The sequence below is a fragment of the Pholis gunnellus genome, assembly GCF_910591455.1.
Source record: "Pholis gunnellus genome assembly, chromosome: 19".
NCBI lineage: Eukaryota > Metazoa > Chordata > Actinopteri > Perciformes > Pholidae > Pholis > Pholis gunnellus.
This window is the reverse complement of record NC_136546.1, coordinates 5,844,110-5,871,132: the sequence shown is the minus strand read 5'-3', so window position 1 is coordinate 5,871,132 and position 27,023 is coordinate 5,844,110. Positions and strand designations below refer to the sequence as shown.

Genomic DNA, 27,023 nt, shown 5'->3' with positions numbered 1-27,023 from the left:
GCAATGAAACAAAACAGATCCAAGCAGCAAATCCTCACATCTGAAACACTGGAACCAGCGAGTGTCGGATGGTTTGTTTGCAGAGTAGATCTCTACACGATCGTTTGAGCACCAAAGTGGGACAACCATTTCTATATGGAGCTGGATTTGTGCACAGGTAGAGCCTTGTCCTATTGAAGCAGGAAAGAACCAAACACAAACTACTGACAAAGTTGAAAGCACAATAGTATCTATAATAGCATGAAAATGTCCCTTTATTGGACCTATCTGTACACAACGGACTATTTGAAATGACTGTCGACGTGACCCCAGAAGGTGTTGGTAATGTGGCATTCAGCTGATGAAATACAGTTCAGTCAGGGAACAATATGAACACAGTCTGTAAAAGCCCAGAGTCAAAAGTAATTATGTTCCACGCTTCAACTTTTTTAAAAACTCTATTTATTGGCTTTTTTTTGTGTTGATTTGTTCCTCAACAACAGAGAGAGCTCCAAGTGGACCATAGATTTTTGTGCAAACCCTTAAAAAAAACTGTATAATAAAAAAAAATTTAAAAACGGTATAATCTCAACTCAAAGTACACTTACTAGCTTTTCCCGGGACTTTCAACTGTACCTCATGGTCTTCACTAGCAGATGGAGTTTGTTTAGCTGTCTCCAGTGGGGGGGGGGCCATCTCTGCAGGTGAACTGCATCAGCATTTCAACCTGTCGGAAGCTAAACTTAAAAAGTAAAGCAATGTGGAAGATGTGGCCACATGCTCCGAACAAATGGGGGGGGGGGGGGCATTTCACCGCTAAGACTGTATCCCAACAATCTAAATTTGTCATTGGTTATTAAAAACTAAAACAAAAGCCGGAGTAATAGCAGGGCAAGTAAAAGGAAAATTCATCTGCTGCTGAGAGCTGGTGAAAGTAACTGCTATTTTATTATCTTCACGTGTGGCGTCGGCCGAACGTAAACGTTAGCCGTCTGTAGCGGCTAAGGCTAAACTTAAAGCCACCGAGGTGTTGCATAGAAAGGCTCATTAACGCGCTTAGTCGCGTCTGGCGAAATAACGGAGTCTAACTTCGGCTTCTTTGTCTTTGATGGAACATTCGATGCTCACGTTCACGGTCTTCATCGTGTAACACGGCAGAATCCGTAACGACAGCCTGACTTTTAACCATTACAACAACACAGCGTTCACCCAGCATGGCGGGCTAGAACTGTTCTACATACACTTTACTCCAAAAAATAGCCCCTACTCTTATGGATACTGCTTATCAGTTCGGTTCCTTATCGATACTCTTATCGGTTCTTTTTGATTATTTTGTGAAAAAAAAGACATTACTTTATTATTGTTATTGAAACAGATAGTCTTTCTTGAGCAGCAACAGCAGCAACGTTTAAGTAACTCACTATTGTAGACTATACTATTTCAAAGCCAACAACAAATGTAAATGAATCGATAAATATATCAAATAAACAACATTTTTAGCTAAATACATTTCATTAAAATCCTTAAAATCCAGTCTCAGCTAAACAGTTAGCTGAGCGACTAGCTTTCATTCATTAGCCATCGCTAACGTTACCTGCAGTGGACGAGGACGGACGGCTGCTCGACAAACAGTATAAAAATCTGCATTTCTGCACATTTATGAACTGCGTGGTCCTGAAATGTTTTGATAAATTGCTGGCGTTTCCTCCTTTACTTGTGAGGGTTTTATTGCATTTGATACAAAGAGTTCTCAGCATCTACTGGAGTAAAATGTAGCCACACTTTGGATCTTTTTCTTCTCTCAGCCAGGATGTGTGTCTCACGCTGTACTAACCCCTCTGCACGAGGATCTCACTTCGTAACCTCTACCGATAGCAGAACCTTTAACTCCAGACCTGAACGATACTCCGGGTATTTGCGACTGTCTCATCGGTTCCCGTTTAGACCAGAGTTCCGGGGGAGCATCCTTACTACAGACATTACAATTCTAGGAATTACAAATTAAGGCTGAACACATCTCAGTCAAACCTTGGCAGGACTCTACAAATGTAACCGTTGTAGTTATTTCGGAGAGGTCTGCTTGGGAAGACTTGCTAAACTGCAGTCTCATGCAGCAGGCAAAGTTTGGTCACCTGCCTTGCAGGGACATTGGAGTTAGTCTTTCTCATCACGGAACGTCTCCTCTTCCGAATGGCCAGGACTCTTGTGAGGTAGTAAGATCTATTATGACTACAAGGCTTTAGATTTCTCTTTTGCTCCCCTGGCCTCGGCCTCAGCAACTAGTTTGATTTGTCTGGCAGTGATCTCCTTCCATTTTTGGTTTGTACTCTTACACCTTCTCCTTCCGCTCGTTCCGTTTAAACTCCAATACCTTCTTCGGCGCCTTCTTCTCTGCTCCACCTTCTCCCTCTGCTTCCTCTTTCGTTTGAGCTCAGCAACCTCTTCAGCTCAACGCTCTGCCAGTTTCTTCTCCATTTCCTCCTCCTCCTCCGTAGGGCTTTTTGTTGAAATCATGGTTGTACTGCTCGGCATTTCTTCCAACCTACACACAGGAATCCCATTGACAACTGCTGAAGGGAACTCAGCTTCCAAGCTTCTGGTTTTCCAAAGCAAAAGGTTGGTTAGTCTGCGTTCACACCATAAACAAAGTAAACCACAAGTAAACCGTTACTGACCCCAAACAACATAAGGCTGACCAATGTTGCCAGATTGGGCTCGTTTTCGCCCAATCTGGCAACATTGGTAGTAGCTAGTTTTGATTTTTTGGGCGGGAACATTTTTTTGCTTATGAAGCATGAAATGTTTTTTGCTGGTTTTAAACAGGTTGCTGGCAAGGTTATGATTTGGGCTATTTTTTTTTTTATTGAACTGGGCAGGTTAAGTTGTGATTGGGCTGAACACTGGCGACACTTGCTGGAAAATAAGAGAAAAAGTTTGTCGACAGAACCAGTGCCACGCTAACTTCCGAGTTGGCCTACAAAAATGAGCCAGGACTGCGTGAGTCCGACTGTTCTAAAAGGAACTCTGACCCACTTAAAGATAACAAAAAATAATCATAACTTTGAAACACGACTCATGATTTCAAATGAATGCATCCGCCACAAACACACACACATGGAAGAAGTGAAACCTTTTCACCATTCAGTTTATTTCGTAATGCCTTGCTCACCGTCGTATACTGTAGCTCGGTTCCCAATGGCCGAGGAAACACTACATGAACAGTGTGGTGTGCGCGTGGTAAATTCATTCTTTGTGAACAGAGGGAGATCCGGTGAAGACTCACTCCTGTACAGTAACACATTTTAAAAGTAAGACTCATCAAGTCTTGCCCTTTTTTAAAATCAGAATTGCTTCAATGAGAGATACAATTTGTACATGACCAGACGAAGAAAAAAAGAAAAAGTGATTGTGCAAAAAGTACTTGAGGGATATGAAAGAAACAAAAACTAGAATCACATTCTTTTTAGAGTACATGTCATGTTTTGGATGTAAAAGCTGGTGGGAAGCATTTACATTATCAGCTTACTGACATCGATCCTTCTCGCTCACAATTTCATTCACTGTCCATTACATTAAAAATATATCTTTTTTTTTTTAGCTTTTATCCCCACTAAATGTCACATAAAACAAGCACTTAAAATGCAGGCAACTTCTAAGGCAACATGTGAACTAAAAACAAACTAGATTACTGTATAGGGAGCTATAGGCTCCGCTATCTTTTTGAACGCAAGGGCATTCCCAGACCAGATAAAACATGTCGTAACGCAGAAATGACACAAGAGCCATCATACAAAGTGAACTACTGAATAGAAAAGACAAAAAAAACAACAACGCTGAAGTCAAAATAAAAAGGGGAATCTGCAGCTCCCCGTGTTTGCTCGGGAAGCTAGGTGTGTGTTTTTGTTTTAAGAGCATGAGGAGCAGATTATTAACGCTGCATCCGGGTTTTCCCCCCCCCCCCCCCGGCAGTTTGTGGGACAGGGCTCATGCTCACAATTAGAAAAAAGGGGAGACATAAATAAGTTGATTTAAGGGGTGTGTGGTTTGCATAACAGGGATTCCACGCACACGCGCTGCAGAACAGGTTCCAAACATACCTCACCGATCTCCAAAGATTCTTGCATATGATTCACGCTTGTTTTTTTGCCCCCGAAAAAAAGCCTTTTTTTCACATTCTGGAGGACGGTGTGTGTGGCCGACCCGGCTGCTGAGGCGTGGACGCACACCGACCGGGCAGCCCAGAGGGCCCTGAGAGCAAACATGTAGGAACACACACGACCCGCACTCGCCGGCCCGCCGCCGCACCCGGGGGGGGGGGGGGGGGGGGGGGAAGGGGAGGAGGAGGGGCCCGGTCGCTGAAGAGAATGGTTCAACCCCCCCCCCCCCCCCCCGGAGCGCAGCGGCAGGGTCCGTGGGGCTGGAGTGATTGTTTGGTCGGCGGTCACAGAATACACTGTGAGGATGTGCAAATGTATGTACAGAGGACGTCATCTTCCTGCTGGACAGACGGCGAGGGTCTACAAGGCGACATGCAGGACACGGGTCTCTTTACAAAGCCGGACTGGGAACAGTGTGTGTGTGCAGAGAATGAGTGGGTAGTGTTATAGTACCGGGGGTGAGGGGATGGGGGGGGGAGGATTGGTAGCAGTTCATAGAGGTCTCTGTCTCATCACGACGTGCCCTGTCTCTTCTGTTGCTGGACCCGGATCAGGTCCAGCTGCTTTTTGCACTTCTGGTAGTACGTGGACAGACTCTTGTTCTCCTCCAGCAGCTTCTTGTGCTCCTGCACCAGACGGGACGTGTTCTGCTGGTCCTTCTCGTCTTGGTCCAGTTCGGCGATGAGCTCCTTCCTGCGCAGACGGGATATGAAGCGGTGTTATCTTTTATAGCGAGGGCTGCTTTTTTTTGGCACTTCGGGAACACTTAAATAGACGGATGTTTCGGATCGATTCAAACTAACATGTGGAATTGAATGAATTACTGCTCCGCTCGTTTCTGGAGCCTCCGCTGCCTCACTTGAGTGGCATGAATCTGTATCATTATTAGTCAATTTTACCATCTGCAGTGTAGTACACAACGCACTTCCACTGATTCTTAGATGTTTCGGTGTCGGGATTATCCGATCTGCAGAGCTTTGCTCGACGGTGTCCTCCGTTTTTATTTCATTTAATTTATTAACTGTTAGCTACACCTGAGCCCCGTCTTTAGAAGTTGAATAGCATTATATATAGAAGTTAGATTTTGGCAAAACTGCAGTCAATCAGATGGATAACTTTTGATACTGAAGAAAATGTCTCGAGATGATTATTAGGAGAGTTAAAAAGGCTCAAGACATACAATGATGCATAATAAGAAACACACAGTACACCTCAGTGCCAACCAAACCCTTTCCAAGCACCAAAACAAACAATCTCGGCAGATGGGAATTGGATGCTTGTTGCAAGTCAACGTACTTTCTCTGGATCAGCAGGGCGATCTCCGTTTGCACCTTCAGGTACTCTTGGGCCATCTTGCAGTGCTGCTCAAACACGGCCATGGACTCTTTGGAGTTGGGACAGGGAGCGAGAGGCTGGAAAATGAAAACAACAACACGCATGTTGCCGTTAATTGACGCCAGCCCGCGCATGACTGCAGAATGTATTTATACCGGCTAGTCTGAGCGGTTAATAACACGCCAAACATCTCACTGGTGCTGCCAACGTGTATTTATATGCACATTCCACTTTTCAGATAGCATCATGCTTTCAGGGCTAATCCCTTCATAATGAAGTCATTCACAATGCCCTTCAATTCATCTTTGAGAGGACGAGAGCGGCGCCGCAACACCACCCAACCGGAGTTAAGGTCGCTGTCGGACAATATTTAAATGAAGCGACGACGGTGTACCTGCAGCTGGTGATCCAGGGTGAGATAAGCCATGGGAATGGAGTTGTCCGAGCCGTTGGTGTCTGAGGAAAGAGAGGAAAGAGAGAAAAGAGTTGGTTTTCTTTGTGACTGCACGGAAACGGCGTCGGCTGTTCCACCGCCCTCAGAAATAACCTTTCTGACCGCCTCCTCAGCTCGGGCTGACCCGAAATCAGTGATCCAACACTACAGTGTCTCCAGTGGAGCCTGACAGATGTAAAAACATCTGGCCACAATGACACAGATGCTGTTACAACCGCCGTGTTTGCAAAATATTAACAAAATGCATGCCAGTTAGGGGGGCTTTCACACCGTTTGGCAGTAACCAAACATCATTTTTCACTTTGCAAGTACCTGTGGGTTCGTCGGGGGAGAAGTAACCCCTGCTGCTCGTCTTGTCAGGCATCATCCTCACACTCGGACTGGAGGACCGGCTGCTGTTCCTGCTCCCCTAAGAGAGGACACAAGACAGCCGTCAGTCATCTGGCGAGCCAGTCACGGCTCATGAGTGGCAACATGTGACCTGGGCCACCACAAAAATATAAAGTAAAAAACAAATAATGATGCTCTAAATCTGCTTATCATGCACATTTGGAGGCGTGGGCCAAATGAAGCTGAATTCCATTCATACTGGTGAGATTTGTGATTGTGTCCGCTTGCATTTAGTTGGTTCATAATGCCTAGAGGACATTCAGCCATCAAAGGGATGTTGTGATAGAACGTCATTGATAATAAGGAGAATCCAAACTACGAACACTGGTCTAAAATCACCAAACGGGTTATTCTGTATGCAGTGAATCTGAGGTTAGTGTCTCGGTGTCTCTCGGGATCCAAACATGGGAATAGAATCAGAACGGTAACAAAGCAAAACTCACGCAAACACACAACTCCACGATCAATGGCGCTGCACTGGGAATCTGAACAGGCAGCACGGCGCGATTTATCTTCTTCAGCGAAAGGTATTTGTGTTCAAAGTCTTCAACGCTGAACTCCAGGTGAACCTCTGAGTGCACAGAGCTGTGGCTTTACATCCGGTACAAATGGAGACAAATGTTTGGGGAAGCAGGAGAAACACTCCCGAGCCCCGGAGCCCGTTTGAAGCCGAGAGCGGTTTGAGAAAAAAGGAGCGCCGGGCTGCTCCTCTGACATATCAAACACGTGTCGTATTCTGACCTCTCCTCCCAAAGGGGTTCTCGCTCTCTTGATAAAGAATGCTTCTGAAAGACGACATCAGTCACACATCCACACGGCTTCCGCGGGGAGGAATGATGACAGCGGGAAAACAAAGAAATAAACCCCTTTGGTCGAGTTCATCCGAGCATCCTAAAGCTTACATTTGAAGACGAGGTGTTTATTAGCTTCCATGTTGAATAATATTAAACAACAATGGAAGTAATGTATTTTTTTTTTTTTTTTAAATAGGCTATGCATTATCCCCAAAAATCTAAATAGCCCGTGAAATTATTCATGATGCATCGACAGTATATATTATGAGTTATTCTCTGTTTGTTTGTGTAGCGGGTGTGTGTGGCGCTGTCCCGGGTGCTGAAACGCAGCGGAGGAGATCGATACAGTCTCAATAAAGCCAAGTCTTTCATGTTGGCGTAAGATACAGTCTATGTATTCATATATTTGTTTATAGGCCTACATATGAGCAAATTAGTTTTTATGGGCTATGTCATTATTACACATTTTGTAGCAGTTTTCGTTTAAATAAAAAAGGAAAACCCTTCAAGTCCCATTTTTGCCGTCATCTTTCATTAGACAATAACAGCAAAGTACAATACTTAATAATGGCCGCAAGTTTGAGGAAAGTATTTTTTTTTTTTTTTACTATTACACATGCCACGAGAAAAAAATAAATAATGATATATATATATATATATATATATATATATATATATATATATATATATATACACACACACACACACACACACACACACACACACACACATTACCCGCAGTTTTCATGTACTTTGACACGAGCGGCAGAGGGCCACGCGCCTCCTTCATTTCAGAGTAATTTAATTTAGATTATCTTTGAAATATAACCCCAGCTACACCGACCACTATCTGCTCCCGATGCCAGCAGTGGCCGTGTCTTACCTGGCTGGCCTCTGTGCCGATGCCTGGCAGATCCTGCACGGACCGACGTCTCTGAGGCTCGCATGTGGCTGTGGACAGGACGGACAGAGGAGGGGGGTGGGGGTGGGGGGGGACAGAGAGTGAGACCCCGGCAGAGCTAGCAGACAGCGATGCTGGGATGTTTTTGGTGCCCCGGGGACAGCTGCACTCATTTAACCCCTCCGTGTGCTGGCCCGTCTACACTGCGCTGTGGCACGGCCAGAAGGGACGGAGGCGCTAAAAAGGCACCCAGCCCTTCTGACGGTGCACAACAAACACACACACACACACACACACACACACACACACACACACACACACACACACACACACACACACACACACACACACACACACACACACACACACACACACACACACACACACACACACACACACACACACATCACCGTAGACTAAACCTACCCACAACCACAATATGCAGCATAGAACATAGCATTCCCAGGTTTCACATAGCAATATGCAACACGACTATGTCATGTGTATTGGGATTACACATTTTTTTACTCCTTAGTGTGTGCATTTCCCAAACTTTACATGACATGCGACACATCAAGTTGATTCACTTCCTCACTCAGAGCTAGTACAGTGACTGGGTTTATCTAGAAGCTCTGTCTACGACACAACACATTAACAGACGAGCACACTGAAGAGAACAAAGAACTTGTTGGACAGATTCGACCTCCTCCGTTGTAATACGCTGAGTGGAACGCTCGACAGTCATTTATTTTTGTGTCATGAAACAGAATTGAATTGTTCTGCTATTGAACAGGTTTTGTATTGTGACCCCATACCTGAGATATATACCGAATGGTGAATTTTGTACAGCGCTACATCCCTACTCAACGGCTACCAAGGAGTTATGACCTCGTGTACACGAGCACTATGTAATAACATCAGCTGACTCCCTTAGTCACTGGATTACATTCAACGTGTTTCAAAATAAAAGCCCTTTTTTTCTGCAATCTAGAGCTGTCCCCATTCCTTTCATTGGTACCTCTGCATGTAATAATAGCTCTGACCCTCAATGTGAGAGGAATTAATCAAAAGGACTTTTCCCCCCAAAGTTAATGGATGTTAAAGAGAGCAAGAGAGGGGGGGGAGAAAAAACACAAAAAAAAACAACAACAACCAAGTCCTCGATGCATGAAAGGCAAGGACGAGCTGAAATACAGAGACCTGGAGCACTGAGTTACTCGTGATCTGCTGCAGCCAAGCCAGCGAGGAGACAGAGAGGACGGGGACGTGAGTTAAAGGGTTCATCTCACCTGTGTCAGCCCAACGGATCTAATGCACTGATTGGATGCCCTGGAGTCAGCTCAAAATGTGCCGTTATTGACACAGACAAGACACTTAATGAGCTGGAACTAGATTTTGGGTGTAACAAAAGAAAAAAAAAGGTGACACAAGATGAGGATATTAACTCATGTCCCGCTTCTGCCAACTGGAAAATCACAGAAGACACAGAGACAAAAAGGCAACTCCGATGTGTGTTACTCCAGGACCGGCTCGACTGACCATTCGCTAAGTCCCGCCGCTCGAAAGCGGACCGGCCAATCATAGTGTAGCATCCGCCAGAGTGATGTGGTGGGACCCTTTTTTGATCTGTAGCATTAGCTTCTATCTTTATCTTTAAATATTAGATTAGATATATTCATGGAGTGCAGTTAGTGACAGTGTGGGCTCCACGGTAGCTCTGACAGCTAGTCAGAGTAGCAGCGGGGGGGGGGGGGGGGGGGGGGGGGGGGGGAGGGGCTTAGCGAAGGGTCAATAACATCCTTTTCTTAAAAATAGAGACTGGCCTTAACGTGCAACATCGTAAATATAAATGAACATTCCGCGGTTGGTATCGTATGGAGTGACACACACAGGAGAGAGCCCCGTCGGAGAGCACAGCAACCCACAACAGCCAAGCCAAGCCAGCTCCACCCGGTCACCAGGAAGCCCAGTGGCCCCAGAGATACCTGTGACGACGATCTTGGGGACATCCAGAATGGTGCCGTACGATGCCGTTTTACGGTGGCCTCGTTTAAACTGCGGACGTGCTGCGAAAAACACACACATACACACATACAGCTGCGAACACGACAAGCATGCGGACTAAGACAGACTGGGTGGGGTGGCCCACAGCGGGACTGTGTGGAATCGTGGGCCACGCACATGCAGAGCATACAGTGCACGTGCACGGGCAGCATGCACGTCCGTTTCCAGACGCTGCTTTTCTCGGCACAAACGACAGCGGGGCGTTCGGACACAGACTGTCGGTGCTCGAATTACACGTTGCATCAAAGTGTGACAAAACTAAAAGAGCATCAACAAAAGCCCTGACCTACTCTCTGTGCTCAAATGTAAATTCCTCAGCACTGGTGAGTCTGCTGTCTTTCTGCTGGACAGCTGACGGGCCTTAGCGTTCAGGGGGAACATGACTGTGTGTATGTGAGGAATCAATCTTCTCTATGGGATGAAAGCACATGAAAGATAAACTGACACAAAGTGTCATGGGAGGAGTTTCTTGTGGACTTGGGAGAGGCCTCATTCCAACAAGACTTGACAATAACATTGTGCATGCCTTCTCCTGTGCAACGTTTCTTATTAAAGTAGAACATTCTGAATCTCATGCCCAATTTGCCTCGATGAGCTCCTCTTCCTGCTGCCGTGTGCCGTGTGAATGTCTGGCATTACCTGCAGGCGTAAACGGCATCTTGGGCTCCAGCTCCGACAGGTCGGCGCTCATTCTTTTGCTGTCCGACGACGCCAGGCACTGCGTCCGCGTGGGCAGACTCTCAACGCTGCCCCCCCTGGACAGAGGCAGAGACCTCAGTGGGTCTGCCTGAGAGAACCGAAGACAAACCGTCACTACAGGAGCCTGTTTGGGACAATGCTTAAATCATACTGAAGAGTTGGTTTACCTTTGGCTTGAAGTAAGGGGCGAACTGAGGCGTGATCTTGATAGTGTCATTGCTCCCTTGAGAATCACTGTGCTCCATGTTGGCGTCGCTTTTGCTGCTTGTGCTGGTGCCGGTGTAGTCCACGTAGGAACCTGGCATTCCCCGAGACGCAGGACAAGAGAGAGGCTTGATATGTTTCATAGTTTCTCAACTCTGGTGCCTTTTTAAGATTTTACAATACAGTGGTTCACAACAGTGAAAAAACATGTGGGAAAAGCTCAAAATAATTCAAAGACAATAAAAGACAGACAAATGTAGAAATGTAGGAGTCTTGCGATACCAGACAATCGCAGATCTCCGCATACCTATTGTCTGGGGATTTAAAAACGCAACGCTGTTATTATAATGTAACAAACATACGCAACTTTGGATTTAGAGAGGCCAATCACAACCGCGGATCTACATGCGTGCATATACCAGCAGCATTGAACGGCGGCAACAGTGAGTAAAGCGTCTGCATCATGGACAGACATGTAGTAGGTGCCGGGTACTGCTTTAACATCAACTTCCTGTGCTGGTGGGACTCCCGTACCTGTGCTAGTGGCAGAGTTGCTCTGCCCATCGTCTGAATATTGGTATGGATATTGCAGGGCTTCATCAGATCCTGGGAAGTACTGCAAAAGAAGAAGAAAAAGCACAGCTTCGATTATGACTTTCGTTATTATACATGTACCCGTTATTTGGGCAGAGATGGCCTGAAAACGTCGGTTTCGGTTCTAAATGGAATGTGGGTACATTTGTAGTGCGAAAGCAATTAAGACCAACCACAGGATTTTGACAGTAGACGTGTGATTTTTAGCTTCAATCTAAAAGCTTAACTACCAGTAAATCTATGTGCTGATGGTTTACTGTCAAGAAAGGAAGAAAGAAGTCTTCTAAGGACACTTTCACAAGCCACAGTGCTTGTTTTCTCATTTAGTCTGGCTAGAAACTTATTAAGATTTACAAAAAGAATATAAAATAAAGTGCACAAACAGATAACAGTACTATAAACAAGTATGATGAAGTGTAATGTAAAGTGTCAAGTGTGTGTAAATGAAGAAACAGAGAAGGGATGTGCAGGGGAGTGACCGGTAGGCCACATTTCCAGGATGACACAACTCTGAAACAGCAAATATTCCTCCCGAGCTGCTGAAGTGACCGCATCATGAGTTAGACTTGGAGATAACGACGTGCTGAATCAAAGTTCAAATATTTATTAGGTACCTACCTAAAACTACTACTACTATTCTAATTTGCTTAAAAACTGAGACGTGTTGATTCAACTGTAAGGTCATTTGTATTGGATGTAGATTGCAGTGCTGCAGGAATGAGTCTCAAAATTAAATGATTACTTTTATCCACCCCATTCATATCAATGAGGGACGGCCTAATGCCAAAAAACACCTCTCTATGGAAAACGATAGTGTGTGTACTGTAGCTTGATGAAGCATTAAAACCTTTACCCAATCCCGTTCATCCACTCCAGTTTAATGAAGGCCTGGGAGAAAAGGTGAAGCAGATTACCTTCATTAGATGAGTCATGATCTTCACTATCTCCTCCATGGAAGGCCGCTGAGACGGGTCTTTAGACCAGCAGCGGGTCATCAGGCTCTCTATGGGCTTGGGCAAATTATTGATTAAAGGAGGTCTGGTGCCTGAATGTGTAAGAAAAACAACAACGAAAAACAGTCAAACAAAGAAACAACATTTAGCATCATACCAGACATAAATATTGCATATTTATGCTAAATCCCCCGTCTACCGCTCGCTGCAACCATAATGACTCAGGCAGGCAGATTCGTGTATTAGAGTCCCATTAGTATTCTCCCCCCCATCCATCTCCGCACTAGCACAGGTGAACATGCCTTTCAGCCGCTCTCTTCTGCCAGGCTCTTCATACTCTCGCAGTCTCCCAGCAGGCCTAGCGGGGCGGGCACGTCTGAAGGCTCACAGCAGCTGACAGCTGGACATGGCCTTTGCATCCTACAGCTCCTCTCCCCCCCCCCCCCCCCAACACACACACACACACACACACACACACACACAGTAAGTGACTCACCGTTGTGCACGGCCCACATAATGCGAAAGGCTGGTCCTCCGATTTCATCGAAGGGCTTCCTGCGAGTGATCACCTCCCAGAGAATGATCCCCCAGCTGAACACGTCGCACTTCTCGCTGTAATTGCTGCCTGCAACGTACATGAGAAGGCACAGCAACGCTTAGGTCCTCTTCAAACGGGGCGGACAGGCTGCGTTTGACATCGCTGACTGACTTGATAAAAAGGTAATTCTCCGTGGCACGTTTGAGATGAGAGCGAGGATGTGCCTGAGAAAGCACAGCAGCTTTTATCTCATCTCTGCTTTCAATGGGGGGGGGGGGGGGGGGGGGGGGGGGGGGGGGAGAGAGAGAATAAGGGAGCCATTTTTTGAACTGAGGAGCGGCTCCTGTGTTGCTTAATTACTTGGCCTATTATTGCAGAATTTAAGTGCACATCACGCACCTATTCAAAAAGTTGCTGCGTGGCCAAAGCGGATGCAAATTAGTTGTAAAGAGTTCACAGAGGGGGCAGAAGTGAGTTGTTTAATCGCACTGGAGTCTTGTAAGTTGCCTCCAAAAACAAGGTAATGACTTGGGCTTAATTCATCTTTCCCCCCCGTCCCATCATGTAGAAGTACATTAGGCTCCTGGCTGAATGAGAGCACACATTTTACACCGTCGTCTCCTGGGGGAAATAAAGCCACCAGCATCACTTCATTCATCTTCTCACTGTGCTTGGGAGACTACCATCAACAGAGCCGCAGAGTCAGGCTGCTGATGCTGACTCGAGGGTTAGTGCCACGATGCTGCAAGCGCTAAGCTGCCATTCAGGTGAATGGTGACCGGGCACAGGTGGGTGCAAGAACAAAGCACATACAAATGAGTGAGCTGTCGGGATGGGAATTCATGAGATTGTATCTACATCGATTCTTTATGGATTCCTGATAAACTGTTGGGTGGAGGAAGAGTACATAGAGGCAGGTTTTTTACTTTTTAAGCGTCCCAAAGTCAGTGTAATCCGTCAAAGAGTCTAAATATTACCCCTGTACTTTGTTATTGTCACCTATAGTGGTTGATTGCATAAAAAACACAAAATTCAAACGATGTACTGTAATCATGTCAAATTAATGGTTGTATTTAACAGAAACTAGCTCTCCTCCTGCTGATTTCAACACAGATGTGTTGTTTAAGATGTCGCATTAGCTGGGAAGAAACGTGGTGCTTCCCCTCTGGGTAATTAGCAACTTCTCTGACAGTTACGCTTTACAATGACGTTACACATCACTAAGAGGAATCAATCTCAACGAATCAGACAACTAGGACCCAGTTCTCAATGGGGTTTCGTTGGCTTGTGGTGATTCTGTGAGCATTTACAGAAATCAAACCATATACACTATTTAGTTCAAAAAACACCAAACAGGGCAGGTATCCAAAGCTCTTCAACTACTTGGAATGCCACTCATACTTGCCTTCAAATACCTCTGGGGCCATCCATGCTGCACTTCCTTTGTTGTTGGTCATGTGGGTCTGAATGTCACATGCTGTTCCAAAGTCACATATCTTTAGCACAGTGCCGCCTGCCACGAGAAGCAGACTGGAAGAAGAAGAAAAAGGCATTAGATGCTGACAATGCTTTGAACTTGAAGTAATCAATTAAAAAAAATAAAAAAAGTTAACTTTCTGACTTGTTTGAGTAAAATAAAAGTGCTGGAATAAAAGAGTGCTATAACCAGCTACAGGTACAACGTACACACAGTGGTTTCAAAACTTGTATGACACTTTCTTTCTTTCCCAGCTTGTTTTATTTAAAAGCTGTTTTTTTTCTGAGCTCAGAAAAAGGATCCTTTTAACAGAAATACTCTTTGTGTGAGTGTGAGTGTATATGTGTATTTTCCAAGTAATGATATGAATATGCTTCCATCAGAAAAAATAACCAAATTCAAGCTTAAAATATTAATATTTCTTTTTAAAGAATCACATTTGTATACATGTCTCATTTAAATAAATGACAAACATTCAGTGAAAGTGCAGCCGTGTTACACTGCACACACATTTGAGTTCTCTCTACTTCCAGCCACGGACTTCAGAGTAAAATGAGGTTCAGAGGGATCAAAATAAACATGGAAACTCTTTTAAAGAAGAAGAAGAAGAAGAAGCGACTAGTTCAAACCCTGCCTACTCTGACACCTCTGCACACATCTGTAAAGACACAATAACCCCACATGTAAAGATATACACTTTTACACTTCTGCCACACAATAAATCAGATCAATTTCAAAAGTATAATATTTGTTGAACGACATGAACAAAATCAAAGACATTTAAAAAAAAAAACGGGGGGAAACCACCGGGCACTTTGCCGGCACAGTGAAACAGGAGACAAGAGAGTGAGGTGAGGAGGAGCATACTTGGGTGGCTTGAGGTCCCTGTGAATGAGAGCCTTTGGTTTCATGCCATGGAGATAGGCCACGCCCTGGGAACACTGAAAACACCAGCTCATGGCATGGGAAGCAGTGTAATAGGGGAGGGGTTCAGCACCATGCAGCACTGTGGACAAGAGAGCACAGTCACAACCACCACCACCACCACCACCACCACACACACACACACACAATGAACCTACAGAGAGGAACCACGCAGAAAGTAGGGCTTCGAGACAGCCCTGTTTCAACCAAGAAGTTCCTGGGTATTTTATTCCAGGGACTACTTTTCAAGGAACTTAAAAGCTAAATTTCACTGTCAGCGTTTCCATAGCGGTCTAAAGATTAGGTCAATGTGTTGAAATGGGACGACTGCTGCTGGTGGTCACAGGGGTAAACACACTGCAGCTCAGTGGGTTTAAAATAAAAACACGTAAAAAAACCCGCACCAAACTTTGGTTTGGTCTCATTGCAACGACATTAACTGCAGCTGCTTTAAAAACGATCGTAAAAAACTATTTTTTCTCCGCACATTCACAGCAGTCTCTCTCTGCTACCGCTTGCACAATCTGTTTTCTTTTCTTTCTTTTTTTTAAATGACCAATCAGCGACAGTCATCCCTGCAAACCCCCACCCCCAACGTTCCTGTACTTTCACAAAGTACAGGAACCAGGGCCTTTTCGGGGGATAAAACGTCTCCAGAACGTCCTGGTCCCAGCGGTCAAAACGCAATCTGTTCCTCAAAAGGTTCCTCGTCCCGGGGGTGGGGGGGAATTGTTGTGTTTCGAAAAGAGGGCTAAACACGGGCCTAACGACTTTCTCCGACAGCGTTTTCCACAAGTTTATTCCAGGTTGGAAAACTGAGAACAGATTGTTCAAAAATCAGCATTCACAACGCAACTTAATGACATCAAAGCAATGACGCCCATAGTGTAGCCCCCGAGAGTAACTGATAGAGATTCGGTAACTAGGGAGGAGAGCTAATTGTGAAGTGTGGAGCGCAGCACAGAGCCTCACACTGTGGGATTCACATCCTGGAAACAACAAAAAAACCTCCCGGTCCGAACCTTTTGGGAATAAAAGCCGTTCCAACCACTGATGTCCTGGGAAAGCAGATAAAAGGCCTATATGCACATGAAACACGCACGCGTCCATACATTACCTGCAATGCTTCTTTTAAAGCCGAGCAGCCTCTAACAGCATGTTTAAATCTCCAAATGCATCTATTCCACGAGAAGTCTGACGGTCAGACAGGTTGTAAACAAACCGACAGGGTATCCAGATTATTATGGAGCTAAACGACCCAAAATGCCGATAATAATCCCTCACTGTACAGGAACTATGTACAGCAGGTCGCAGTGAAAGAAGGCCTGGGGGCTCGTTTGAAACCTGTCGACCGTCTGACATCTGCTCACATTTCTCGACCCCATTTAACTTCTTTTAGACGATGTCGCTACATTCTCAGACCTCAACAATCGACTGAGTCTCATTATCACAAATAGCTGTGATGGTCAAAACTGTCAAAACAAGACCCAAGTTGCAATAAAAAGAATTATCCAAGTGCCAACCAAATTGTGTGAAATACATTTGGTCAGCTTTAGTGGCCCACATCCACTAAGTCAGACACATTCTATGATGCTGAACTTTGCAGACACATATGTATCTTTAATAACACATTATAACATGAATGCATATTGCCGTTTGTTACAGCTCCCTGTTTCCCAGGTCCGTTTGGCTATTAACTTGCAGGGACAAACAAGGTTGTGCCGCATTGTCACTGTGCAAAGACTAGATTGTCGAGGAACTGGGACAAACGACTGAGCATGCAAACAGTGGGAGGGTAAAAAACTGAACAGGGCTGCTTCTCATGTCTGTGCAAGGCTGTGTTCCGTTTCACCACTGGCAAAGGTGAAAAACAAATACGGCCATCTGTGGTACAGCAGCGTGTCGCTCAGCAGTGCGCGTGTAGACTCACCATTGTACAGTGACCCGCCTTCAGCGTACTCCATCACAAGGCAGACCTGAGAGGGAAGAGGAAAGATCATCAGAAACGCAACCAGACAGATAATAGAAAACACACAGGATCGTACTGGGACATGGCGTTGGGGGGGGGGTCGAGTCGTCGATGTGGCTGCGCGGTTGAGAGAGCGTGACATGTAATACAAGTCCAGCCAACTTACTGGATTATTGCAAGAGCCGTACAACTTCACAATGTTGGGGTGATTCACACGCGAAAGCTGCCGGAGCTGGAGACAAAGAGGAAAAAACGTCATCTGCATGCATGCTATTTAATACTTTAAGCACACAAATATTTATCACCCAGGCTGTCATTACACGAACTCTGTCCCACTAGAACTTGACAGTGCGTGTGTGTGTGTTTGTGTGTGTGTGTCAACTAAACATGTTGCAGTCGTGGGGTAAAGACAATCACAACAATACCTCGACAATAAAGGCTTTCCTCTCCGATTCGCTCTCGATGGTCTTGATCGCGACATCGTTGCCTTTCCATTTGGCTTTGCAAACAACACCAAAAGCTCCTCTCCCCACCACCTGAAAGGGGACAGTACATCAGAAAGTTAACATTACTCCAAAGTAAACGTCAGCTCCTTGTCTTCTGAACGTTCATGTAGAGCATCAGCGTTAGGTCTTAAGTCGGTGTCAGACCACGAAAACAAACACAACCCACCTCCTCGACTTCAATATCCTCATAGTTGATTTCTTCAAATGGATATCCAGGAGGTGTTTCAAGTATATCGGCGGATGGCAACGTTAGAGACATTACTAGCTAACGCCAGCTAGCAGCTTACTGGAAAGAGCAAAGAGCAGACAAGAAGAACACACATGTTGACACCTATTCACAGTTACATTGGGCAAAAGGGAAGACTTGCTTCGAGACATCTAGCTAGCTACCACAATGGCACAATTGTAGACTAACTTTTCGCCGGTCAGGGACGTGGCTTGCGTAACATAATGAATAACGTTACGGTTAGCTAGCTATACTTTAAACGGGGGCCACACGGTTAGTTACACATCCTCTCAAACAAGATTCAACGGCTTAATGTTAGCCTCCTGTCAGCTAAGTTAGTGTGATGCAGTCAACCAACTGGCTAACCGCGTAGCTTAGCTAGCACAGCGAGCTTTAGCTGCCCTAGCAAAAACTGTCACTGACATCTAAGAGTGCTCAAAGTTAGCTTTTGGCAAACGTAATACGGGCCTATAGCATTATTATAGACTAGTGCTGACCATATTTTAACAGTACCATACAACATTCGCGAGTAAACACAAGATACGTAAGGCCTGCAGTATATTGGCTAGCCAGTTTGCGCTAGCTGGCTAGCCTGGTTGCTAACGCTAGCTACCGGGACTTAATTAGCTTTAACAATCCAACCCTTCGCAGTTGTCTTGTCACCAGTGCCGGTGGCTCTCTGGACATGGGGATATTTTCTGCTATTAATGTACAGAAAACCGAGGAATGACGTCCATTTTTAAAAATAGTCTTTCTCTATCCACTTGACAGCCAGACATAACTTTTTCACAACTCGTCTAGCTGGCTTTGCTAGGAGTGTATTTTTATTCTTCGCAGGAGCAGCTCCATCAGGAAGTGTGTGCGCACTGCAATTGTGTCCCCTGCACACTGACCAGGAGACCTCATTCCAACCATTAAAAAAGGAAAGGCTCTCATTAATATTGTAACTTTTTTTCGTAACTTTCAAATGTATATACTGCGTGATAGTTTAAGCTATAAAAAAAGCAATTGAAATGTAATTAACAGTAGTGGACAGAAACTACAGTATTGCCCACTGAAATGTAACATTAGTGGAGTTGAAGTGTTAAGCAACACAAAATGGAAATATTCAAGTAAAGTAAAACTACCACACAACTGTGGTTAAGTATCCTACAGTATTTAAGTAAATGTATTTAGTTATATTCCACCACTCTAATCCTACTACAATTCAAAAGTCAATATTTTTGTTAAAAATGTTAGAAGAAAAGACAAGAGAACAGTCGCCTAACAATAAAATAAAACAACTTTATTTAAGATGTATTCAAACATGATTAACATAATAAAGAATGGCTGGTTGTTGACTTGGTTCTGCTCCTCCGGAGAACTGACTGATGGAGTAAAAGCTGCATTGGCATTAATACAATAACGTTACAGTATCAACATCATCAACAATGCAAGGACAAAGAATATTTCCTTTTAAATGCTCCTTACATGTTAATGCGTCAGTATCCAATGTGATAATACATTATACAGTACTGACAGGGACCTTTCTGCTGCCTACTGAGTACTTTTACCGTTGATACTTTGGCTACTCAAATATCTGAATACTTCTTTGCCACTGTTTGATTCTATTCCAGTTGTTGTAAGTTGTGTTTCTACTGATTGGTACAACTTTCTGTCCATTTGGGACCTCTGTCCTTTTGAATTCCCCCTACCAAGGTTTTTCTCATTGTGTTTTTTTCTTATGTGCTTAGATTTATTTTGTTCTATTATATTGTAGCTCTCCCAGGTTGGCTCATCTACAATTACTGCATGTCTCGGTGGGCCATTAAATATGTGATAAAAGCTAATAAACTTGACTTCCGACTTGACACAACCTGTTGATTCGCAGCATCTCTGCCAGTCCTTCTCCATGGACTTTGAGTTCAAGAGGAAGTTCTGCCGACCTTTAATCTAACTATTTAGCCTCGCAAGGGAGACCCTCCTTGATCAGGCAAGTAACACTTATGTAACATCAAAATTACATTTTGTAAAGGAGGGGCGTTATATAAACACAGCACTTGACGAATGCTAATTACATGCCCCACTCACGGGAAGTAATAAAGCAGGTTCCCAATGGAGGCTTTCCAAACCACTAGGCAAGCACAACTCATACTAATGAGCACGAACTAATTTGTTGTGATATTGAACAGAGGGCTGTTAATAGCAGGAGCCATCCCTCTCCCCTGAAATAATTATTCTAATCACTCATTTCAAAGGTGATTAAAACCCTCTCACCTGGCAGTTTTTCTGGGGACTACGCCAGCATATGGTTCGGGACCTGCGGTCAATAGGAAGTTGACTCCGAGCTGCCTAAAATCTTCGAGGACCCGGACTTGATGAAGTGTTCTCCTTCTGGACAGGTCACTCTTCACGGCTTGCAGCCGCGCGCGTGCAGCAACATGAGGATATTGAGTCTTGCATTAACAAACCCATTTGCCAGCTGGGGATGGAGTTTAATGGGATGTTTGAGAGGACAAAATACAGCCGTCACCGGGGCAATGCATTCAGGCAGACCCTGACAGACAGGGTTGCATTTATATGCCAATTTGTAAGATGCCTTTTTCAATAGTGGAAGTCTTGGAAAAAGTGGTTGCCTTAGATAAGCAGAATATTCTCGGTGAGCTTCAGTCTGGTTTCTCATTGTGGCTTTTTGACACTGTGGACTACTGTAGGCTAAAGGACCAGGTATGCCCGCAGTGACCGGTGCTGGATAGTTGAGGGCGGTACTGATATCAATATGGCTCGCTCGGTCAGGAGTTGGCCTTTCATTCACTGATAACAATGCCTTCTTATTTGAAAGTCTATCCCTACTAAATAACGGCCTTCTGCAGGCCTAAATCACCAGCAGGTTTTGGTAACCTTGGAACTCTTTCTCTTTCTAGGGACACTTGTGAGACCTGTGCGATCCCGTCCAACATTACTGTCTCCGAGAGGCTGCGGCGGGCTCGGTTTGAAGATACTGGTATCATATGATGCTGGAAGCCATTGTTACCAACCGTGTCGTGCTCGTAACTAGCTTGTCGGGAAGGAGGCTTAATAACGTTTCCAAGGCTGCATTGTTTTTGGTGAGGGCATAACTGGCAAGTCCATAGTCACAGGGGTCCCCTTGACCTCTCACCCCAAGATACATGAATGAAAATGGGTTTGAATGGTCCCCACGAGTCTCCCCCTCATAGACATGCCCACTTATTTTTTTTCTAAAATGTGTATTTTAATATTACTGCACACTGTGGTCCCTAATCTTGAATTAAGTAAAGCTTGTATAACTGGAAAGCTGAGACTCCAATGAGCCCAGTAGTATTCATGTGTGATGATGTTAGTCCCCATGTGGCCATTTCACGACGCACTTTTTGAAACTTGACATCGCTGTTTAAAATGACCTGTTGGGGTGACCTCGAGGGTAATCGCAGCCTCATGAAACTTTACAACCACAAAGACCGAGGGCATTCAGAGAATGTATGGCTTTCCTAGGTTTATGGACATGAAGGGGGTTTCTGAGCAGTTTCCAGAACAGACATGCTCGCCATCCAATCACCAAAAAATTTAATTCTTGCAGAAATTACCAAATGTCGAAAGTATTTGACACCAAATCTCTGTTTGTTTTTTTCCTACGGTGTTCCTCAAGGTGTTGATGTCTTAAAGTGGTATTTTGGAGGGATTTTTTTGACATTTCTATGAATTCTCAAGTGCAAACATTGTTAAAATTCACACCAAATCTGTTAACAAATGGTACTTCTATGTGGCATGTACTGTTGACCTGCTATCTCCCCCTAAAGATCCCCTGTTCCCCCGTAAAAAAGGAAAACAAATGGGTCTCTGTGGGTCTCTCAGGTTTAAAAGCAGCTCAAGATCTACCTTTTCGCCTTGGCTTCAAATGTATTTATTTTATCATATCAATATTTCTGCTCCAGAAAAGTGCTATATAAATAAACGTACTACTTTCTCTAAACCCTCTGATCTCTCATCTCACAGGAGGACTCAGCGTGTCGTGTGTTCCCACGGCCACAGGGTGCTGCTGTTGTACTTCCCATGGATGAGGCTGATAGTGATCAATCACAGCTCGCTTCTTTTCCTCCACTTATATAAGAGCAGTATTTGTGTGCCGGTTATACACGGAAATTTCTCACAATTAGAAAGCATTCATTTATATTCTTATGTCAGCATCAGCACTCTCCTGCACGGCAAATAATCTGTTTCCTCCGCTATAAATCGTATGATTGATTATGGCTCACTCGCGCAGCTGATGAACATTTGTCTTGTGTTTATGGCTTTTAAGTGCTCCAGGTTGGCGTTATGGATACCCCTGTCCCCAGATAAGACTTACATTGTTTAATTATAGTGGGGAGGGTGGGGGGGCGAAAGAAAAAGACCCCTGTTTGCAGATATTCACCCAAATAATTTTCTATAAGTGGAGCAACTCCCACCGCTGCACCCCAGCGACAAGTAAACACCGTGGACACTGGGGACCGGCGCAAAAACTCATTTTGCGAAATCATTTTAACTTCATCTAAATGCTGCGTTCACTTGCTGCCGGAATTTATTTTGACGGATGAAGTGCGGCACCTGAAAAATAATCCCGGAGGCTAATTAGTATTAGTCTGAGGAACCGTTTCTGCAGCTCGCGCCCCGGCACGAATACCCAATAGAGAGTCACAGTGTGAATCAAAGAACTACACCTGAAAGAGTGGCTTAAACACTATAGAAGGCCCTTGCAACGACTGTAGCGATGGGACTATTACAGCAGAGGCATGTTCAAAGCTCAGGGTATGGAGACGAATGCATTATTTGCCTCTCTGTTCTCACTTGAAGGGCTGATTTGAATCGGATTGCCACTCCGACCTCCTGTCCCTCCTGTTCACCGAGTGACAAAGCGGCTCCAGCCAGTCACAGTTGGTGGTGGCTGTACCACGGTACAGGCCGACTGCTCGTCAGGGGCAGGGGGATGGGGGGAGGGGGGCGGAGTGGGTTACCAGCTGAGAATGACCTTTCTGTATTGTTCCACCAAGACTGGGATGCATCAGACTTGATAAGTGGCCCTGAGAGAGGAGAAGCACTGGGGGCCCCATGCTGCCGCCCCACGCAAACGCCAACCCTCCCTTGGTTCTCGTGTGGGATCATTTCTCCGCCTAGGTGTATCTGAGGAGGAGGAGGAGGAGGAGGGGGGGGGGGGGGGGGCTGACCTTTTCATTTTGATTGCTAATGCAACTTTTTGTGTGTGCTGGATTAGCCTCAGACAAGCTGGTTGTTATATTGATAGTAGCAATATTTTTCACCTAATATTTAATGAGTTCAAATTATTGTGCCTTGCTCATCTTTAAATTTTTAAAACAGGTAGAGACTGAATTAATCCGCCTGAGAGACTGTGAAGACTTATTTTTACGTACTTCTTTGACATTATATGAGGGGAGACATTAAATCACACACCTACAAATATCGATGATGACACAATAGTGTCCAAGACCTAATTCCATTGGCACAGAGCAGTGCTCAAGCATTTAAGGGGATCTATTGAAAGTAATGGAATGTAATATTTAGTCTGTTTTCTTCAGTGTATAATCACATGAAAATAAGAATCATTGTCTTTTCGTTAGCTTATAATAAGATCTTTATACTTACACAGGAAGCGGGTCGTCTTCACGGAGTCGGCCATGTTGCACTGCCGTTTTTCTACAGTAGCCCAGAAAGGACAAACCAAACACTGGCTCGAGATAGGGCTATTCACGTTTTTTACGTGTTCACTTACTGTCGGGGGAAATGACGGGGAAATGGTGCTAATTCAGCCCCACGTCAACCTGCCAGCAGCCACTTTTCTCCGGCGGTTGACTTGATGAAGTAGCCTACTGGACATTCAGTTAAGCCTCAGCGACATGTTCCCCGAACATGAATCCTACAAGCCCTGGTCATCCTATATGACAATCTGGACTGTGACATCACTCTAAACTGATGCAATAATGTATGCTATCATTGTTTTACGGCCTGGCCCAGGTTAAACCACATGTATAACAAGACCAAATACATACAGAGAACGAATGCCACAGAACTTTCTTTTTTTGTCTAGTTTGACAGATTTTCCAGCGTAAAAAACTTTACGAAATTGATTGCATTTTGCTAACTCTGGCTAACATTACACTCTCTGCTAACAAATGCCCAAACGCTACTGAGTGAGTCACCTCACTTTTTTTCTAATCGCTGATGAGAGTTGCGCATGTGCAGTACCGATTGGGGAGGATGTTCAGATCGGGTAGCGAGGGACACGTGTTGTTGTTGTTGTTTGAGCTGATAAATGATAGGATGATGTGATATGGGATCTGTACATAGACTATGTAGTTAGCATTGTACGTTTCTGAAAATCACAGGATATGTTGAATGTCAACATTTCTGAAACAAGTTTCCTAAATATGTTTCATATCAGCCTGGTTTCATGCTTGCGGAAACACACAATACCACGTTGTTAAACATTGCGAACAATTGGTCAGGTTTACTTGGTTAAGGTTAGAAAAAAGATCAGGGTTTCTGTTGAAGTAATAACGTAATTTAACTGCCGTAACTACAAAACTACCTTAAATTAACAAAAGCTTGCTCTTAGCAAACCTTCTTACTGAATGTTACGTGACAAGCATAACAAGTGTAGTAACGTTATGTAATGACCATACAGTCAAGATGCACTTCTGGTTTCACACGGGACACTAACAGTGGTCTCATGGGTGAAAGTCCTGTGTTTGTTTGACCCACCAACCAACCCAACATCCTTCGTTCACATTCTTGCACTTTATACTGTTATTTAAACTTTCCCTAACCTTAGCCATACCGTAGCCCTGGGCAGATATTCTGGAAAGCAAGAATTTGGAAGTGGGCATTGAACTTATTGTGTGTGGGATTTTGCAGAATGGTCCCATATCAGCGTTTTTGTCCGGTAATAAAGATGGTTCAAAGTAACTCTGTGAGATTTATCTTTTTAATATTTTTCCCAGACCTTCAAACTTTGTTCCAATTTAATAGCTTAAAAACAGCTACACTCCCTCATCAGTTATAATAGCCAAACACTGTCATTCACTTTCCTCAGGGCCTTTCATGCAACGCTTTCTCCATCCAGACTTCTATCTAACAAGATAACTAACAGAGGGATTATGGAATGTCAGGCATTCAGCTTTATATGTGTCTGAGGCTGAAACAAAGTGACCACATTGAGCATAACCAGCCATATCAGTCAATTCTTCCTTGAAAGGCCTTGTCTGTTGTTGTTTTTTGCTTTTAGCTCACTGCACCAGTATATATGTATATTTTCCAAGGGAATCAATCATATTTAAACAAATTGCCAAACGGTTGGATAGCATCAAGAGCTGTAGATTAGTTCTCCAAAGAGCTCCCGTGGGACTGATCTCGGTAAACACTACATTTCATCCGGAGCCACCAGCTTGACAGGCCTGTCTCCGGATTTGTTTTGGCTTTGGAGTATATGATTATGGAAACAAATCACTGGTACACTGTGGTTCAAAGCTGAAGTGGTTTTACACTCATTTAGAAGCTTGGTGGTGTTATTCTTTTCATACAGCCCGTGACATCGTCTTAAAGAACGTTTGGTAGCCTCGTCTCAAAATGGAGTTACGACTGCTCCCACTTAGCTCCTGATAAATACTCATTTATCAAACCTATTTCACCTGGTTGGGTCCTCGACAGCGCATCCAAAATGACGCATTGAAAAATATGACTTTTTTTTTGTTTTTTTGTGGTTTGCGCCCACTACTTTCCACATCAGAAACAAGTTGATACAATCAGTTATTCCTGGCATCTTCTCTTTTGGTAGTCACCGAGTCAAGAGTCTGCAGCTCCGATAAAGACGGGGCCCTTATCCAAGCGAGCGGCCAGTGCAGCAGCACATCAGCGCAGTGCATCTGGAGGAATGGGATAAGGTAATGGCCATACCCTTGAGCCGGCGGACAGTATCGGGGGCGAGAACTCAGAGGGGCAGAGTGTGGCTGTCTCCAGAGGGGGGTCAGACAGGGATCAAGGGCGTTCTTGTTATTTGTGATTGCTCCTCCTAGTATCTGCAGGACTGCTTTTGAAGGTGATAAGAAACAGCATGGAAAAGTGGACGGCGTTTTGGAGCCACTCCTTCACAACTCAGAAGCCCCATAAGAAATCGCTACAGTGCGAGGAACTCATTTCTTTTCAGTGCCACTGGGTCAGGCGTACAACCTTTTGGGGATTTAGGGGGATTATGGCCACCCTTTAGCACCGTCTCTCCGCCTGACCACAGACTTTCACTCCGGCACCTGTGCAACGCTGGGGAGTGTTTACGTGACAGGTATGCAGGGGGAAGTTCATTTTTTTGCAGTGACAATGTCAGGCGACTGGCTGCACTTTCAAGACTCGGATGGACATTGAATTCAATTCTTTTATAATCTATTTATAAAGGACTACGCACATTAATCAACATCTCCGTAAATGTGCCAGGGTTAGCCAGCTGCAGTGCTTTGGCAAGATGTGTTGAAACCATTAAGGTAGGTGTACGTTGTGGCTGAGTTTGAATCGGTAGAAAAGATGAACAATTGTGTCTGATTTGTTGATAACAGGTCCAAGTATACTATAGCTCCCGAGGTAAAAAAAGAATAATAAAAAATCCAATCAGCAAGATTACAATTCAGTCTCTTATTACAATGAATATCCACTGTCATACGACTGAGCTTTAAATTCAGTTAAAGCTACTACTACTCTTTTTTTTTTTAAACATTGTGTTGTTTTTGGCGGTCCCTGTGGACAAAAGTGTTCATGAGCACCAGAGTGCCTTTAGAAAACCTCACATTTTACTGCAGCAGGGTCTGAGAGTCTACGTCCTGG

General features: G+C 44.6%; 1 protein-coding gene across 2 annotated transcripts; it reads right to left on the bottom strand.

Moving 5' to 3' along the window:
* Window positions 1–3,106: 3,106 nt before the first annotated feature.
* Window positions 3,107–19,003, bottom strand: map3k7 (mitogen-activated protein kinase kinase kinase 7). Of its 2 annotated transcripts, XM_079180942.1 has the most exons (18): window positions 18,807–19,003; window positions 18,105–18,224; window positions 17,858–17,968; window positions 17,599–17,664; window positions 17,394–17,439; window positions 15,407–15,545; window positions 14,464–14,592; window positions 13,021–13,145; window positions 12,486–12,616; window positions 11,512–11,593; window positions 10,941–11,071; window positions 10,714–10,861; window positions 9,996–10,076; window positions 7,993–8,060; window positions 6,238–6,334; window positions 5,866–5,927; window positions 5,433–5,548; window positions 3,107–4,829 (listed from the first exon to the last, which is right to left on the bottom strand). In XM_079180942.1, exons 2-18 carry the CDS (start codon window positions 18,195–18,197, stop codon window positions 4,649–4,651), a joined length of 1,806 nt encoding a protein of 601 aa, XP_079037068.1. In that variant the 5' UTR covers window positions 18,198–18,224; window positions 18,807–19,003; the 3' UTR covers window positions 3,107–4,648. The 2 variants fall into 2 exon arrangements, with proteins under 2 accessions (XP_079037068.1, XP_079037069.1); XM_079180943.1 differs by lacking the exon at window positions 9,996–10,076 and having other exon boundaries at window positions 18,105–19,003.
* Window positions 19,004–27,023: the final 8,020 nt, after the last annotated feature.